This window comes from Peromyscus californicus, unplaced genomic scaffold, assembly GCF_007827085.1.
Source record: "Peromyscus californicus insignis strain IS unplaced genomic scaffold, ASM782708v3 Scaffold_16__1_contigs__length_79575227, whole genome shotgun sequence".
Taxonomy (NCBI): Eukaryota; Metazoa; Chordata; class Mammalia; order Rodentia; family Cricetidae; genus Peromyscus; species Peromyscus californicus.
Genome location: NW_026294458.1, coordinates 12,613,124 through 12,632,637, shown reverse-complemented (window position 1 = coordinate 12,632,637; position 19,514 = coordinate 12,613,124). Strand labels below are relative to the sequence as shown.

At 44.8% G+C, this 19,514-nt stretch overlaps 1 protein-coding gene across 24 annotated transcripts in view; it reads left to right on the top strand.

Moving 5' to 3' along the window:
* Window positions 1–19,514, top strand: part of Kalrn (kalirin RhoGEF kinase) — a 612,231-nt gene that overhangs the window by 59,281 nt on the left and 533,436 nt on the right. For 7 of the 24 annotated variants that reach the window (XM_052740403.1, XM_052740408.1, XM_052740398.1 and 4 more), the window contains exon 1: window positions 74–288. The exons of 5 other annotated variants lie outside the window; for them this stretch is intronic. In XM_052740403.1, coding sequence (XP_052596363.1) covers window positions 213–288 — 76 coding nt within the window. In that variant the 5' untranslated portion in view covers window positions 74–212. Of the gene's footprint in view, window positions 1–73; window positions 289–19,514 lie in introns of those variants that run through there. 12 more of the 24 variants (XM_052740419.1, XM_052740418.1, XM_052740415.1 and 9 more) reach the window with 6 other exon arrangements.

The window sequence follows — 19,514 nt, the reverse complement described above, 5'->3', positions numbered from 1 at the left end:
CTCCCGGCACCGTCAGCCTCTGTGTGGGAGGACTGGTGGCTGTCTTTGTAGGCAGGCATTTGCTTAGAGCAGGCTGCGTGTGAGCCCGGCATCAGCGAATCTGGCCTTGAGTCGCTCGGTCGGTCGTGGTGGTGGTGGTAGTGGTGGTGGTGGTGGTGGTGGGATGAGGCTCTGCCCTGGAGACTGGCTGTGAAGGATGAGTTCAGGGTGGGATGACGGACCGCTTCTGGGACCAGTGGTATCTTTGGTATCTCCGCTTGCTTCGGCTGCTGGATCGAGGTATCCTGAGTGCGTATCTGGTCGTGTGTCTGTCTGTGTCTGTGTGTATGTGTATAAGCATGTGTGTGTGAGAGGGACATAGACACGGAGAAAAGGAAGTCGCGGGGGGGGGGGGAGGAAAGAAAGAAGGGGGCATGGAAGAACAGCAGGTAGCAAGCCATGGCAGTTAAAGAGAGGCTGCTTTTCTGGGGACATGTGTGACCCAGCTGGGGATGGGGAGCACAGAGCCATTTGGGGAGCAGCTGTACAACACAATCACATTTCTTGCTGGGTTTTTCATCAGGCTCAGTGTTGTAGTCGGCAACTTAAGCTGTCTTGTGGGGCTCTCTACCAGCATCCGAGAAGTAATGCAGAGAGGAGACTGGTCCTCACAGTGGGAGCTGGGGCATACCTGTGCAGACTCCTATCTCAGCCCAGTTCTGTGACTTTACATGGACTTGCGTGTTCATCTGAGCTTGTTTCCGCATCTGTGAAATGGGCATTCTGGGACCTGTCTGCCCTGTCATGCAGGAATTAGTTAGTCCCTGCATGTGAAACACACCATCGTAGCTGGTGTGCACACTAGGTGATTAGTAAATGCGAAGTTCCTCCGGGACTGCATCTCGGCGTTATGGAGCTACAGCACTTGTCCTGGGGACAGTTCCCTTTGTGGACCATCTACAGACGGAGCCTGTGCAGAACTTGTGGTTATGGAAAGGAAAAGGGAGAGACAGCTTGACCTTTCAAGTTACTCTGACCTTAATTCATTCCACCCTCATTTATGAATGCAATCATAATGCAGACCCTCTGGTAGGAGCATGCAAGTCCAGACCTTCCACTGTAAAGGAAGGCCACTGTGAACTTTGTGTAGTAATTGGTTTATAAAATGTCGAATGTTGCTGCGTTAGAGAGCTTTGGCTCCTTTAAGAAGTTTTGGCAAGAGTGAGACAAAATCTCTGATGAAAGATATGGTCTGGGGAAAGCTCTGCTACCTACCCCAAACTGTATTTCCCTTATCAGGGGTAGTCTCAGATGAAAGATATGGTCTGGGGAAAGCTCTGCTACCTACCCCAAACTGTATTTCCCCCATCAGGGGTAGTCTCACGTACACCGGGAGGTAAATTCTAGGTGGAAGCAGAGCTGCCCAGAGCAGATGTACCAGAGCCTTATGTGGGGGTGGGGGGGTGCAGGGAGGAAGAAATCAAAGATGGAGGAACCCAAGCCAGCATACTCAGGAAGCAGGCTTTCTCTAGCACTGAGAAACACCCATGGGAAGCCAGACTTGAGATGAGGATTGAGAAGGGAGCCAGAACTTTGTACTAGTCGAGATCACAGACTGGGGAAGGGTAAGAAAACCACCCCTTTTCTGTGTGATCTCAGTCAAGTTATTGCCCCCTCCACGTCTCTGTGCCTCCTTTCCCTCCTTCTATAAAGAGATGCCTTTGGTAGTGATGCTGATCACTTTGGTAGTGAGAGGCAGCAGATGAGATGCCTATCCCAGTGCCTGTCAGGAACAGAATGCCCCTTGACTCTTAGGTCTCGTCGGTAGCACACTAGTTCCTGCTGTCCTGCAGGCATTCTGGGAAAGACAGAAACAGGTGGTATGCAACAACCCAGAGCTGAGTAAGCTACTGAGAAATTGCTAGCAGCAGAGAGAGCATTTATTTTTTTTGTGAACAAAGGCTATGTTCAGATTAGCATATCATACTAACTTAAAGAAGAAAGCAGATACCAAAATATAATCCATAATAATAATAATAATAATAATAATAATAATAATTTATTTTCCATTTTCATAAAATGCTGCCAACTTGTTTCAGGTACTAGCTTCATTACTATGTAAGGGTCCTTGAATAAATAATCTGTCCTTGGCTCGTTAGTCTTGGTTCAAAAATGAGGATATTAATAATATCTACACCATAGAGTTTGCAGGAAATGTGTTAGTTCATGAAAAAGCATCCCACAATAATGAATTTGTGGGTTGATGGATTCCTTAAATAGCAGAAACTGGCTTCTAGAATTGTGTATCTGTGCATGCACATTTGGCCATGATGTGCAGGCTTATGGTCATTCCTGTAAACAGTGTCTGTAGGGAGCTCCTTAACATGAAGATCCAGACTGTTTAGGGCATCTGATTTCAAGGCTGTCATGAGTTGGACATTGCTCATGTCACTCAGCTTTAGTTGATGGACAGTGCAGCACTATAAACAGTATGTCCACATGACATACTTGCATTCCCAGGATTTTGCATATAGCAAAGATAGTAATGTTAGCCAACGTTGCATAGGAAATGGCATGTGTTGCAGATTGAGCTAGCTCATGGGAAATGTTCAGCAAATATTAGTTGGATGAATGAATTAATGAATTAGTGAATGATGAACCTGCCTTGCGGAGCCGTGAACAAATTTCCCTCAGATCTCTAGGGAAACAGAATTTAGCTCCTTTCATGGGTTTCAGGATTTTATCTTTCCCTTGCCATTGCTGAGTCTTATGTTGTCTTGAAAGTCACAGGCCTCAGGAAAGCAAGGAATAAGAGATGAGAAGAGATGGGGAATGATGAGTTTAGCCCAGGAAATTGAAATAATGGACAGGCTGTGTGCTGGCCTGAGTTGTCTGCTTGACTGTGATTGGAGGAGAAAATAAATCTGTAACTTGACACACTTCAAAGGGAGGAAACATCAGAACACACCATGGAGCAGAAATAAACTTTACAGAAAAATAACTGCGTATGCTTTCTTACTATAGACACATTTTTCATCCCCCCCATCATTATTCAGCTAATGGTAAGACTTAAAAACTGAATCTTATTGTTTTTGAGAACTCAACTGTACTGTATACAAGGACTTATGTGATAATGAACTGTCAGCTTGCTCAGACATTGCATTTTGATGATTTATTCTCATTAATAACAGATGCAGCTTTTACTGTGTGTGTTGCTGGGTATTTATCAACTCTACTGCCTGTGGTCCAGGGGCTTACCGATGTTGGCTAAGGAGATAGTTGCCATGATGGAGACATCCACCAGAGGAAAAAAGCTCATTCAGATAAGAAACGCAAGAAACAACCTCACCCTTAGTATTGAGTTTTGGTGTTTCTGCAGGGATCTGATGGGTCTGATGAGGGTTTACCAGCCAGCATGTGGGAAAATCTACCACTACCAGCCTGTGAGATGATTTGGGTGATGTATAGATGTTGCTTGAGCTTCTCAGCATGGGGGATATCTATTCTGCCCAATGTTTGAGTCTGCTCTGCTGGCCATGCTTCGTCTCACTTCATCCATGTGGGCCTTCTTAACCCTTCCTGTTCCTCATTCATTAGTTCCTCACTTTCACTCTGGCCTTCCCTGCACCCTTCCACCTTTCCTGCCTTAACCTGCAGCCACAGATGTCTGCTTGTCCAGCCCCCCGCCCCCTCAGCCCCTGCTCCTCACGCCTGTTCTCTCTGTCCTAGTGCACTAGTACACACTCGTGAGACCTGGACCTCCATTCCCACTGCTTGTCTACCACTCTCCAGTTCATCTCCAGATTTCTTTCCGTTTTCACCCCAGGCTGTTCATTGCACTCTCTTCTCCCTCTCCTTTTCCTGTTCTCTAACCTGGAATTCCCCTGTCTCTTCAGCATCACACCTTTTCTTGTGGGCTCTCTCTTTCCCGTGTGTGTGTGTGTGTGTGTGTGTGTGTGTGTGTGTGTGTGTGTGTGTGTGTATGTGTGTGTGTGTGTGTGTGGTCATAGGTCAACCTTGGGTGCTGTTCCTTAGGAGTTGAGGTTTCTGTCTTTCTTTTTCTTTTTTTGACAGGGTCTTTTATTCAGGATGGAACTCTCTGAGTAGGCTGGGCTGGGTGGTCAGTGACCTCAGATGTCCCCCTGCTGTATGCCCTCCCCCTGCTGGAATTAGACACGTGTGCCATCCACCATGTATTGCTTTTTGTACATGCATTCTGGGGATCCAACCTCAGGTTCTCACACTTGCAGGTCAAACACTTTATGGACAGAGCTATCTTTCCAACCTGCCTCATTGTCATGCTTTTACTCCAAATCCACTGTTTTCTTTTAAAAATAAATTTACCTATAAAATGATATCGTTTAAAATAATATAAAAGAAAGTATAGCGTAGAAGATTTTTGGATGTGGTAGAAATGGTGTTTGGAAACATCTAAAGGATAGAATGAATTCACAACATGCATGTTAGGCTGCTTACTTTCTTCTCGGGGCATTGTCTGCATTCTGATGACTACCATAAAGCACTTGGGATTTTGGACCAGAAACCAACTGGTTCCCATCTCTCAGTGTAGACAGTTTTCACATTCTGTTTCCAGCCCCAACCCAGGCAGCTGGATTGGAACCCCTGGCAGGGACTGGCACTGGCATCTCTGCAGGTGATCCTGATGGAACCAAGGCTGCGGGCCGCTTGTTGCCACCTTTTAATGTGATGCCAGAGAGCAAAGGCAAAATGGCTCTGGCGTAAAATAACAAGAGAAATGAAATAGTCACTGTGAGAACAGCAAATACAGAGTGAAGAGAGGATGGACTAGGAACAGAATGTAAAAGAATAGAATCTTTTGGGTATGATTTGTGCAACTTTCTTTAGAAACTATCCTTACCTAACTACACCTTGAGTTTCCTTCATATTCCCGGGGAAACATTCGCCCAGTGCTCCAGAAGGCTGAATGGCCCCAGCTTGTTCTAGGTTTATAGCTCTCAGTTCTGGCTGCCTCAGGTTCTGGACCTAGGATGGTAGTTTGTCACAACTGCACATGAACAACATCTTTCCTTGTTTGTTCAAGGTAAGTTCTACTGTCATTAAGTGGGTACTGCCCACCCCCTGCTAGAATCAGAGAAAGGATGATCCCTTTCATACTGTAGGAGAGATGGGAGGGGAGGGGAGTTCCTGTCCATGGCCTTCATAGAGTGAGACTCCACTCTGGCCAGGAATCTACTTGAGATTTTCACCAGCCTTCCCATCTCCCTGACTGACTGTTCTCTGTTGTCTCAACCTCTAGAACTCTCAACCATTCTGACTCTGGCCAAGTGCAGTGCAGGGCCAAGAGGCAGCTAGCCTGCCTAGCCTGGGTTGTGAAGGCTCTTTGTGCGGTCTTGTCCTTACTGCTCTTGTCCTCGGTTCCTGTCATTGGCAGATGTCCTGTCTCTGGCTTGCTGACAGCTCAGTTATCTGCACAGCTTTGGCCTCTGTCTGGACTGCACTCAGTGTCTTTGCTTAGACCAGCCTGCCACAGACTCTGACTGTTCACCTAGGATGGCTTTCCTGTTCTTGTTAATGACTGTGTGTGTGCACTTGATGTGACATGTGGCATCTCTGGATGCACTTCTGTGATGTGTTGTATCCCTTGGATAGTCACTGAGAAAAAGAAGAGAGAGACGCATGTATGAAAAGTATATTGGGCGATTCTCCTGTGCTGGCGTTTTTCAAATGAGAGGGGCTTTGTTTGTAAATATCATTCCCCTTGGGCCAAAGATATGCACATAAGACCAAGTTACTTCAACTTAGCTTTTAAAGTCACAGGCATAGGCCTGTTATAGGAACTAGGCCTCTTACCTGATAAGCAGTTTGAAACACTGTCCCAGAACAATCCCCTATTGTGCCCTGTCCCCCCCCCCACACCCCCCAGAGCCTCTTCAGACCTTTCCATTGTTTCCTTTCCAAATGCCTGAAGCCTCCTTTATGGGTGATGACCCACATTCCTCCCCTTCACAGTCTCTTGACTCCTGTGGCCTCCAGAAAAAAATGACCCCTATTAGTCACACCTGGTTCTGTTTAGGTTCTGGGCACTCAGGTGCAAGGTCCAGGAATCAGTGGTCCAGTGTGCTCCTGAGGGTGGTAATAATGTCTGCCTCCTGGTGTTGCTGTGAGCTTTGAAGGAGTGAAGATGTGTGGCCAACACCCAATGCCAGCAATACTCAGTGCTTTTCCTTTGGGGTTTCTGAAGCTGTTATGGAGCTGAATTGCTTCTAGGGGTCAGTTTTCTCCACTCTGAGTAGAGGGCAGAGCTTTGGCTCCACCATTTCTTTGAATTTTCCCCTGGGTCAAAGTTGTCTCTTAATAGGGAATCTAGCAAATTATGTGGCTAAGAGAGTATGAGAACACTCCCAGAACAAGGGATTATCACAGCCTAAGGTGTTAAAAAGAGAACAGCGAGGATTTGATAATTGCTAATATCTTTCTTTACCCTTTGGTCTTCAGTACCCTTCTCTGGGACAGGTCCCACTGGTTCCCATTTCACAGATGGGCAGCAGAATTGTGGAGGTAATTACTTTGCTGAAGTCATTGCTAAGAGAAAAGCCAGGGTCCAGGACCTCTATTTCACGTAGCATGGGTTAGTGCCTAGGCTGACCGTTGAGATTCCCTGCATCTCCGTCTTCAGCACGCATGTGAAACAGTGTTGAACTACCTCCCTTGTTGGCAGGTGGAGAGGGTATCACTCTACTGCGTTGTCTGTGTGAGATCGCCAGGTACGATGTATCTAGGCCAAGTCCTGGGGGAAGAGGGACACTGATAGCTTCTCTTTGGAGTACTGGTATGGGGTTTCCAAGCAGTGGGGCACAGGTTACTATGATGTGAGGAAAGGAACGGAGCCAGGCTCCCTGGGGTACCATGGCCTCCCAGGGGCAGTTCTTCCATGGAGGGTTAGTTAATGGTTGTTGAAGGCCAAAAGGTGTTCTCCTTGATGGTCAGAAAGCCAGATGAATTTCTGGTGTAGATGGCGGCCTGCTTTTCACTGTGGATGGAGGTGGTGTGTGCAATTGTGAAAGCCGTAGATACTGTGTTAATTGTCGAAGAAGTAATAGTGTCTGTAGGTATTACAGGGGCCTTGTAGGGGTTGGAGATCAGATTTCTGTTCCATGGAATTTTATAATTCATCTCCTGAAAAGATCTTAAAGAACCCAAAGCTAGGGGCTAGAGGCTCAGTGTGTAAGGGCACTGACTGTTCTTAGGAGGACACTGGTTCAATTCCCAGCACCCACGTGGTGGCTTACAAACCAACTGTAACTCTAAGAGAGTCTGATGCCTTCTGCTGGTCTCCATGAGCTCCAAGCACTCATGGTGCACAGACATAAAAATGCAGGCAAAACATCCATACAGATGAAAAAAAAGATTAACAAAACAGAACACCACCACCACCACCACCACCACCACCACCACCACCACCACCACCAAATCAGCTGTAACCTCTCCGAGTCTCTTCTAGCTCCTCTATCCAGTTGTGGGTTACCTGTGAGTAGGTTCTCTCTTCTAATTCCAGTGAGTCATGGTTCTATGCAAACAATACCTACATCTCCATGACACACACCAGTAACACCTACAGTACTTTTGTATGATATCGGGGTCTGTTATTTCATGTTGAATCCCTAAATGGATGCTCCGAATTTCTAGGAGGGAGAAATAAGTGGGCTCAATGAAGAAGGGCATACTTATTCATCCAATCAATATCCTCTAAGGACCTATGATCGACTTTGCTCTGTTTGAGGACCTGGGAGTAGTGTTGAAGAAGACAGTGGCCTTGTCTTCATGAATCTCTATGTCTAGGGAGAGGAACCGCAATGTCAACAGGATAAGTGATGCAGTGACTTAATTATGAGGGTGGCAGTCAGAGGGTAGGGAACATTTATGTGGTGAGAGTTGAAGTTGGAGAGAGAGGTTGAGGTTACTCTATGCTCACATGTCAGGTTACAAACAACTGATGGCCAGGTAATAGCATTCCATTAAAATGTATGGAATAATGCTCATGTATTAGGCAGTAGATTTAGTAGCTGGGCATCCCAAGATGCATAACGTGGGGTGCTTATGGTCTAAGGAAAAACTTGGATGCATGGAAGGTAGGTACCTTACAACAAAATTGGTAAGTAAAATTACCTAGGACTGCATAGGCGGAAAGAAAAGCTATTCACCTGGAGGAGTGCATCTTTCCAGAATATCAAATAGAACTTGGGTGAAGTCAGAAGGGGATGCCTCACTGAAGAAGAGGAGTGCACTGCACCCAGAATACACTTGTGAGGGAAGTCACAGGGAACTCCCAAACACAAGAGCCTGGTGCTGGTGGGATTTTAACAACCTGAATTTGGATGCGTACGAACAGGATGACAAGAGTAACAGGAACTTGGGGTTCTTCATATTTGAGGGCAATAGAAGGGCCAGGCTTAGGTTTAGCTGGGGAAGTAGTACAGCCACACTGGACGGCAGTTGGAACCTTGAGTTTAGCTCACGGAGTGCCTAGCTCTTAGCAGCTGCAGTATGTATGGTTGTCGTTCTAGAGAGCAGTAGAAGGAAGGGACACATGATTTCCAGTCAGATGTCCAGAAGGGCCAGTGAAACTGACAGGAGTCCAGGGAAGATAGCCCAGAGTGACAGTTGTGGACATCGGAGACATGAGAAGCCATTTCTTAAGGGCAGGCAGGCGGAGCAATGATTTCAGGGGAACGAGAGGGAGAGTCAGGGACCGTCATGTGTAGGGAGATGGCGCACGTTGACGGGGTTGGTAGCAGAAGGCACTGATGGCTGCTTGCGGCATCGTTTCAGTGCTTTGAGGATGAGAAGCCAGATTGCAGTGGGAGGAAGTGGTGAGGATGAGGCGGCAGCCAGCGCATACTGTTTGTTTGAGAAATATGCCAGAAAATATAAGGTAAAAATAGACCAAGGGTTGGTGGGACGTTAGGGTCAAGTGGTGGTTTTGTTTAAGAAGGGAGTCCTGAATGTATTTGAGGTTGGGGGATGGGACAGTGACAGAAGTTAGACAGTGACGAACAGAAATGGATTTACGGATCCACTTGGAAATACTGAGCACCGGCCATGAATCTAGGCAGTCGAGGCGCTGGGCTGTTTGCCGGGGATACAGCATGAATAAAGCATGAAGTCTTCATGCAGTTTGCCTTCTAGAGAGTGAGCAGTTAGCACACGGGTAAGCAACAGTTGAATTTGTAAAAGCAACTTACAATAAGAGCTACAAAGTCCAGAAGTGGCCTGGAAAGCAGGAATTGGCTGAATAAAAGGTGCAGATAATATTAGGAGACCAGAGAATGGGATACTCTTTGTTGGGAGATGGAAAAGAGTACTTAGAAAATTATTCCTTTTAAATAGAAAAAGTAAAAGTAAGGAAATACTTTAGCACTTCAGGTTCAGATGCCTTTTTTTTTTTTTTTTTTTTTTTTTTTTTTTAGCAAATAGTCAATGTCATGGGCTAAGACTAGAGATAGGAGGTAATGTGTGACCTTTGGTGGGTTCTGATCTGCTTCATTCAAATCTCCAATCACCCAGTGATTGTAGAGGATGCCATTCTCTTATGTGGATGAGTTAAGTAGAGGGACAGAGAGGACCCAGGACTGGAAAAGGTGGGGACTGGTTGTGTGTGTGTGTGTGTGTGTGTGTGTGTGTGTGTGTGTGTGTGTGTGTATGCATGCATGTATGGTCACCTGGATACATTGTCATTGAACTAATTTCCCGAGGGTCAGCTCAGAGAGGATTCCTGTGTCATCAAGAGTCCGGTCTCTTCTCCCTGCTCTATACAAAGCAGGAGACCTGGAGTGGAGGGAGCCCCTGCACTCGGAGCGGTTAAAGACTGGAAAGTGAGGTGACCCACATGTGCACTTGTTATTGTATGCTCTGACTCTGGGAGTATTTGGATCCTGAAGGATTTGAACAGAGCACAGGAAAAGGACTGTGGTGGGAAGGAGTGACGTGCAGATGCCTTTAGTGTTACAGAAGGAGGCCGGGGCTTGATTAGGTTGAAACCAGAACATCAAGGCAACCGAGATCAGTGATAAGAGAAATGGTTTGTTTTCCTTATTCTCTTTACGTCCATATTTATATCTGTCCCTAGCAAAATGAGAATATAGATAGAAGAGACCTTCTAAATTAAGGGGTAAGGAAACTCAGTGCTGAAGAGGAGTGGTAATTTGCCAAAACCATAGAGTTAGTTATCAGCTGAGCCAGAAGTGACGTCAGAAAACTCCAAGTTGAGGCCTTTTTCCATTATATTCCTCTGTTTTCAACTCCATTCTGCCAACTTCGCTCCCTCCATTCTTTTCAGGGCTGAGGTGGGAACTCGAGGCTTGTGTATGCTAGACAAGCAGTCTACCAGTACGCTACATCTCCTTTTCTTTTGAGACATAGTTTCTGTGTAGCTCAGCTGAACTTGAACTCATAAAACCACTTCTGTCTCTTCTTAGTCCCAAATGATGGGATTTTGGATATGTGTCACCATAGCCAGCTCCAGTCAATCTTGCCATTGTCACCGTATATGGAAGAGTGGGCAGACTTAGGAAGTCATGGCTTGGAGAGGCATCTAGTTCAGGTTCAGACGTGTAGGGATGTGAGCACACTTTCAGAAGCCCCAACAGCACGATTGTACTTCTTCATCCTTCCTGGTGATAATCACGCAGTCGAGTGAGTTAGAAGTGGGGCCTCCTGGCTCTTTGCTGCTGCCACAGAATTGTGTCCCCAAGAACCCAGTCCAGGGTAAAGGCAGTAGAGTGTCTTCCTCAGAAACCCAGGAGGAGGAATTGGCATGGGGCTTTTAATCTACATTCATGCAAAATGAAATCTGTTAGATGGGATAATGAGCTCCATATTTTATAAACTATTTTAAGCCTGTCTCAAAATAAAGTACAGGGCCAGGGGTGGAGGAAGGATGTAAGTCTTGGAGACAAAATGGCATGGCTTACTCATCCGTGTTTTCATTTTAATGATCCCAACCCCTGTACAAGTCCCTCAGTGACACTGTAATGGAAACCACATTTTTTTTTTCTTGCTGGAAGTTTCAAGATGAGCACAGCCAAATGCTCTGAGACATAATTAAGGTTACAAACTCTCATCCCCAGTAATACACAAACCTTTCACCCAGGGGGCTCCAGCTAGAGACAATGTGGTTGCAAAGCAGTTGAAATTATAGAGATATTTCTTCCACCAGTCTCTGGCCCACCACAACTTCTTTTCTAGATCTTCCCTTTCTATCCATCCCCCCCCCCCTTCCTTCCTTTTCCTTGCTTGCCCCATGCACATAAATAAATGAGAACCCTGGTGTTGACTCCTTCTCCACCACAGGGAGAGAATCCCAGATGGATGCTGCTGTGTCTGCAGGAGGCGGGGCCAGGCTGGCAGCAGCAAGCTCAGAGCAGGAGTGGGGAGCATGGGAGCCTGTAGTGCATGTGGGGAGCCGGAGGGAAGGTGAGCAGTACTGTTACTAGGTAAAGGAGGTGGGGATGCTTTGCCTCCCAGCACTGGAAAATCCATCAAATTCCATGGACTGAGAGGTCCAGTGCGTAGGCAGGTCCTGAGGACTTAAGAGCACAAGGCGGCCCCTTCTGTGTTTGGCCCTCAGGGGCAAGTGCCCTCTCTCTTTGAGTCTTCCTTTGCCATTGAAAGCTTTCTGGACTTGGGAAGATCAAAGTTAAGTAACTAGGCATGGGTGTAACAATCTTGTGAGTTCACCCCCTAGTCTGAACTCCTGGAATATATAAGATAGTGGGGCCCTTAGTACGTGTAGTCATTAATTTTTGTGGGAAATTGCAGTCCAATGTTCACCTTGTGAGGAAGTCCCAGAACAGAGACAAAGAAAAGGCTCAGCTATTTTTTCTCCCTTGGTTTCAAACCCTGCTTCTGTAGACCAGGAGGGGCTTCAGCTGGGCACTCCGCTTGGCTCTGTAGAGATCTTACCATAGCCACATTTCTCTTCTCACCCTTTCCACCTCATAACAATAGGCAAATAATTGTAATAACAATAAATATCAGGAAGAACTATTAATTAGAACCCTTCACCCCTTTTGTGTGTGGCATATAGAAGCCAGAGGATACTTTCTGTTTTTGAGACAGGGTCTGTCAGTTGGCCCCGAACTTGCTGAGTAGGCTGAGTTTAGCTGGCTCATGAGTACCAAGAATCCACTGGGCTCGGCCTCTCTGGTGCTGGGATTATAAGTGCATGCCACTGTGCCCCGCTTTGGGTGATCAAACTCAGGCCCCCGTGGTTTCAAGGAAAGCACTTTACCGACTGAACCATGACCCTAGAGCACTCACTCAGAATCAAAATACCCTATATGTGTGGTACGTGCCACTCTATAAAGGACGGCTGCTTTATTTTCCCAATGGATATCATTTAGGATGGTGTTGGCTGTATGTAACTGAGTTCAAACTCAAAATGCCTTCAACAATTCATGCATGTCTTCTCTTCCACTTTCTCTTAAGACATTCAGAAGTTGAGCAGTTAAATCAGCAGCTCCACATTACCAAACTCCTTTTTCTGTAGTCTGCTTGGGTTCATAAGATTTATCACACCCATGAGATGCAGCAATTCATCAGTTTTGGAAAATTCTATATCACCATCTCCATTTTCTCCCCTCTCCTTGATTAATGTTGAGGTTTCCCACTCTATTTTATATGTTCTTTATTGTTATTTCTGTATTTTTCATAATTTTATGTCTTACGATATGTTCTAGACAATTTCCTCAGATCTATCTTCTGGCTTATTAACTACCTACTTAGCTTTGTCTAATCTGCAATTAAATGCATGCATTGACTTATTAATATCAATTATTGTACTTTTTTGGTGCTAGAATGCCTAGTTAACTGTTTTCCAAATTACTCTCCAGTTTCATGAAAAATTTTTGGACTTGTCTTTAATTTCTTTGAACATAGTAGATTTGTTTCATAGTTGTTGTTTGATAATTCTAATCTGTGAGGTTTTGTGTGTTGTTTTCTCTTTGTTTTCCCATATTAATTTATGTAAAATTGACAAATAAAAATTTAATATATTTATCCTATCTGAAATGGTCTTTGGTATATAGGTATGTGTTGTGAAGTAACTACTGTAGATGTGGGTCTTTTTCTGTAGTTTGTTATTCCTGATAGTTTTTGCTCATGCTGTATTTTTCCTTTCGTGTTTGATTATTTTTTATTACATCATGTTCACTCTTTTTGAGGAAGTTTTTATGGGGATAAAATTCCATAAGTTATCACTGTTTCTTACAGATTGTCAGATGTTCTCAGACAAAAGTTGCTCTGTGTTCTGGACTGACTTCTTTGGATTTTCCAGCTGTTGACTTAGTAACTGTTGCTATCCTGTTAGCTCTTGGTTGCTAATGCTTTTAAGAAGTTGACTCCAAGACCCTCAATTCCTTGAAGCCGAGAATGGCAACGTTTTCCATGGAACAAGTTCTGTTCTCTTTTGTCAGGCTCCTGGGAGTGCCACCAGTCTAATTTCACTTAAACCTAAGTGGAGTGCTTGAGGTTCCTTGGAGCCAGGTCACAGGCAACTGAGTTTCAGGTTTGCCAGAGAGCTGGCTTATCTCCACGAGACTTTTACTTTGAAGATAATGCTGTTCCCTGGGAAGAAGCTTAGCTGGGAATAGTTATTTTTGTGTGAGTGTCTTCTCCTTGGGCAGGCCTTGAACTTTGGATTCTGTTTCCCTCACTCTTTCTGATTTCCCAAAGCATGGCTGAATTTTGCTTCTGTGTCTTGCCTCTTGGCAAATGCTCTTCATGTAGAAGTCACTTTGTATTTGGGGTCTCTTTGGATTTTCAGCTTCTCCTGGGTTCTGACATAATGATTCTTTGTTGCTTTATAATTATTTTATTAAGTACTTTCAAGAAGATGCAAACAAACATAAAAAAACAGTTGTTCCCAGGGGAAGGGTTGGTCCCACCCCCTTATCCTGCCATTACAAGAGATGGAGAGTCTGGGACCCAGTTCCTGGCATCTCTACTCTCCTATCCTTATAGTACCAAGCTGGTTGCCATAACTCCATATATTGCATGCAGAATTGACAACCCAAAGAGCCTGTTTCTATGATCATGCATATATTCACTTAGTTCCTTTTAAGATTAAAAGAATATAGCCGGGCGGTGGTGGCTCACACCTTTAATCCCAGCACTCAAGAGGCAGAGGCAGGTGGATCTATGAGTCTGAGGCCAGCCTGGTCCAGGACAATCAGGTCTACACAGAGAACCCCTGTTTCAAAAGAATGAAGGGTACAAATAGTTACTAGATAGGGACCAATTATGTCTAGCACACTGGACTCAGCTTGAGATAACAGTTAAGAAATTCAGTCATTGAGTTGGAGAGATGGCTCAGTGGTTAAAAGTACTTGTTACTTACTCTTCTATAGGACCCAGGTTTGATTCCCAGCACCTACGTGGTTCACAACTATCTGTAACTCTAATCTCAGGGGATCTGACACCCTCTTCTGCCTTCCACAGGCATCAGGTACACATTTGGTGCTCATACATACATGTAGACAAAACATTCCTACACATGAAAAAATAAAAATAAGTAAATCTTAGAAAAAAAACAATGCACACAAACACAGGTTCACATATAGACAGACAGACAGACAGACAGACACACACACACACACACACACACACACACACACACACACACACACACAGAAAGAGAAATGTAATTATGGTTTTTGTTCTACCTGGGAACCTATGTGTACTTAATGTTGCAAGAAAATGCAGAGCTGCATGTGGTGGCACATACCTGTACTTCCTGCACTTGACAGGAGGATCATGAGTTCAAGGCTAGTCTATCTCAAACAACCAAATAAAAAAGAGATGGTCTTTGGCTGGTGAGATGACTTAGCAGGTAAACCTGATGACCTGAGCTCAGTCCTTGAACCTCAGAGGATGGAAGGAGAGAATCAGCTCTTACAAACTGTTCTCAGACCTCTGCACACATGCCCAAGTGTGTATGCACACACATAAATGGATAATAAATACATGTAGTTAAGCAATTTAGAAAGTAAGAATTGGTCCTTTGGTCCTAATCACAACCAACAAGGTGGGAGGTAGAGATGGGAGGTGACCAAACTTCACAAAGGATTCAGAAATACAAGAGATGTATTTGAAAACATGCTGTGTAATTTAAAAACTCTGAAAGTTTGAGATAACCCATGATCAAAGTATAATACATTTCAAAATTAAAATTATATCAGAAATAATTACTTTAGTGGAAATTCATTTTCAAAATGTGATCACATTACAAATTACTTCATTTATAAATGCATGCAATGTAAAATTTAATGCTTTTTATCACCATAAAAACGTGTTTTACATCACCATGGACTCTCTTGGGTGAGCTGAGTCCTCTGTGAATTTTTAGCACAAGTGGGTAGTAGCTCGCAGGAGGAGGAGCACATTGAAGTTTAAGACTCCTCCTCCTTGGGAACGTGAGCATCTTTCCCTGCCAGGCTGGAAGGCTTGTCCCTGCTCTAATATGTCCCTCCTTTCTAGAAGTAGGAGGCATAGAAGGTGAGATCTGAGGTACCAAGACAGTCTTTGGTGAGTGCTGGCTTGCTTCTTTGCCTTTTAGAAACTAGGTGGGTTCCATATCATCCCTTGGGACAAGAGTCATCAGGAGAGGGGATATTTCTCCCCATTGACCATGCTGGCCCTCTATCGTGTCCATGTGAAGAGAGGACAACTTCCATAGGCTTGGAATCTCTCTTCCCTCCCTCTTTTTTATATCCTCTATCTATCCACAGTTTTGCTCCATTGTAGAAGTTCTCCTTACCAGTCCCCTTCTTGCATAGATTGCTAGCTCACAGAAATTCCTCAAAGAAGGTGCCCCAAGCAGGACCAAAGTAGGCATGTTATAATTATTATTTTGTGTGTGTGTGTGTGTGTGTGTGTGTGTGTGTGTGTGTGTGTGTGTGTGTGTGTGAGACAGGCAGCTGAGTACAGCTGAGTTTGGGGGAGGCGGGGATAAATGGGATGAAAGTGAGTTGAAAGTAGCCCTCATGAAGCTTCTGCTCCCTTTTATCATCTCTGTGCCATTTCATCTTTTAGCATCACCAGTTAAAACTATTAATTACAAAATATTTTTACTAATTCTTTCAAATTTTCATACAATGTATTTTTTTATCATATTCACCCCAATTCCTTCCCTTAATTCTTCCCAGATCCACCTGTACTTCCCTACCCCCCAACTTTGTGTCCTGTTTTTTAAAAATTGTTTAACAACCCATTGACTTCAGTTGTGCTGTCGATATCTTCTGGATGTGTGACCAGTCACTAGCATATTGTCAACCTACCTGGATGCACATCCTTAACAAAATGGATTCTTCCTCCCCCAGAAGCCATCAGCTGTCCATAGCTCCTTAGTTAGGGGTGTGGGGGCCCATGAACCCCTTCTAACTTCATGCTAGGATGTTGACTGGATCGATCTTGTGCAGCCACCCACAGCGCTGTAAGTGCATGAATACAACAGTCCCATCATGTCCAGAAGACACTGCTTTGCTTCAGTCCTCCAGAACCTCTGGCTCTCATGGTCTTTTCTCTGTCTCTTCTGTGATGAGCATTGGGAAGGGGTATGTTATACATGTCTCATTCATGGCTGAGCATTCCACAGTCACTTATTCTCTGTACTTTGATCATTTCTCAGTTTCTGCATTAGCCATCATCCACTGCACAAAGAAACTTCTCTGATGAGGTCTGAGAGTTGCACTAATATACAGGTGGCAAGATAGGAATTTAGAGAGCAGTTCGATACTGTGTCCCAAAATAGTAGTATTAGGTTTACCCCAGGGACATGTGAGTTCTCCAACCATGGATTCTTGGCCATATTTACAGTACTAAGCATGTGTTCACTGCTGTGGAGTGAGCCTTAAATCTGATCAGAAAGCATCGGTTACCCCATAACATTCATACCACTTGTCATGGCAGTTCACAGGATTTATAGTGGGTAAGACAGTTGATGACTTCACCCTGACCAGCAGCCTATACAGTTCCTTCTGCTACTATAATAGCTGCTTAGCAGGGAGGAAGCTTCCTGGTCAGTACTGACTTGATTGTTTTCAGGTCCTATGACCAGAGTTTGTGGTGTCTTCCACAATAGGGTCTTATTATCAAGTTCTGGGGAGCAAACAAGGGCAATGACCTTAACTTATATTGTTTTGGGAGTCTGTAGTGGGTGATTGTTTGAGCCATGCCCTGAAGCACTGCTCCTAGTAAGGTAGCAGGTAGCTGTTACACCTGCCTATGACCTTAAGGTACCTGCCCCTGGGGCATGGTCATCAGGGACCCTTAAGACCTAGGATGTTTGTGACTCTCTCTTCACTTTGCTACCTTGTGGTTTTGGATGCTGGTATGGACCAGGGCAAAGCTTGCCAGAGAACTGTGTCGGACCATGCCTCACCCTTCCAGGATCCTGTGAGAAATTCCCTTATTTTGTCTTGTGAGTTAACCCCCAAACAAATTCCTTTGATCATTAAATAGACTCCGTGGGTTAATCCCATTAGGTCTCTGAGAGAACTCTGAGCAACATCTTAAGGGGAAATGTCCCCTACCTACACTGGGCTTTTTATTTGTCAACCTGTAGTTTCTGGGGGTAACTACAGTTTAACTCACCTACATCTATATCTATATCTATATTTATATCTTATAAAATAGTAGGTTTCTACATGACTTTATCCTTTAAAAACCAAAGACAAACCTCCAACAATTCGATTTGAAAATATCAAGCTCAGTGGTTGTAGATTGACTTTCTTTTTTGACAGTATGTTGGATGGTTAAGCATGAGGAGGCTTTGGGTCACAACGGCTAGTTTAATTCATGACTGTCACACTGACTGCTCTGTGACATGAAATGTATCACTTAATCTCTGGCCTCTTAACAAATATCACATGTGTCTAGCTTATTCATACTTATTGCTTAAAATGTTAGCTACTGACTCTTACTCTTCATTGTCTAATATCTAAATTTTGGAAAAGAAGAGGATGACGGCATGGTCAAGAGGGGACCTGGGTTCTGAGAGGTCCTGGAGACAACCCACAGGCATAAGGACTGGGCACTGAGACAAGGTCTGGGCAGATAGAGCGAAAAGCCAGCTTCCATTTGCCTTGAATTTTGTCCGTGGTGTTGGGGAAGAACTTCTGTGTAAGGCTTCTCTGTGAATTGGGTTGTTTCCAGTAGGGGTGGGCCGTCAGTGTTCCTTCTCAAGCCTTCTCACCTTGAGGCTACTTGCCAAGCATCTGAAGTGGGCTTCCTCTGAGGAGGCAGTTCCTCTGCTGGCTCAGCCAGCCAAGTTCAAGGTGCTTCCTGCCCTGCTGGAGTTTCTTCTTCATTAAGTAAATTAAGGGATTGCATGGCCAGCCCTGAATAATGAACACATTAATTGGCAGACCTTAGAAAGCTCCAGCACTGATAAATCTTCAGGCTTTGGGCAGTATCTGCTGAGATCTTATGGACTACTTCAGGACCAAAGGATCCAATAATGGTAGTGAATGTCAGTCTTAATCCAGAGAGGGAGGGACTGAGGCAATAGAGTTCTTGGAGGTTCTGGTAGGTAGAGAGCAGGCCCTGGGTTGAATGTTTAAAAGACAGTAAGAGACAGGGTCCCCTCTTTAGGTAGTAAAAGTGTAGCCACCACTTCCGACAGAGGGAGGACAATCCAGGTCTGAAACATTAGCTTGGAAGAGAGTTTATGTCAGAGGTCAAGTATGGCTGCTGAGGGCATCTTGACCTGTTCTGGCCATTTATCTGAAAGGCAAGCACCCATTGGTACCTGTTTATATGATGGATTTGAATGGCTGGAAGGACAAGTGGGTTTGGAGAGATCATGAGCACTCTTGGACATATGTTCTTCCCTAGCCAGTACTGACATATGAACCCCGAGGAGAGGATCCCTGTGCACAAGTTGAGGGAGCTGCTTTCATTAGGGCTCTCTGTAATATGTGGGGCCGATGACCCTGAGCTTGGGAATACTGAATGGGGGAGATGGACTAAGATGCCGTCAGGAGTTGACGTGGTCCAGTGAAGACTCTAAGAACTCCAGCTGGTAGGTACTTGTAGGGATTTGAGAGCCCTGGAGCCTGTGCCCTGGGTTGGATATCATGGGTTTGTGGCCTCACTAAAGCTGCTTTAGACATCCTCTAGGGACAGCTACAACAGGAGAGGCCAGCAGGTGTGGCTGGCAGGATGCTTGAGAATAAGTGCAAGCACTGGGAATATAAACATGTGAGACTTTTCAGGAGCCGAGCTACCACAGGAGAGAAAAAGCTATGAAGCTCAAACCAGAGCTCTCTTGCCTCTGTTAAGGACACTTCTTATGTGACAGAGATTAGAAAACTCAAATTATAGAAGAAAGCCCTTGATTATGAGGTAGTGTTACTGATTCAACAAATGCATCTTGAATATCCACATACTCTTTTATGAGCATAAGCAAGGCATGCAGAGTCCTCATCTTCATGGAAACTACAAGGAAGGGGAAACATGCTTGGTTGGATGGTACCATGGAAGCAGAGAAGAAAATA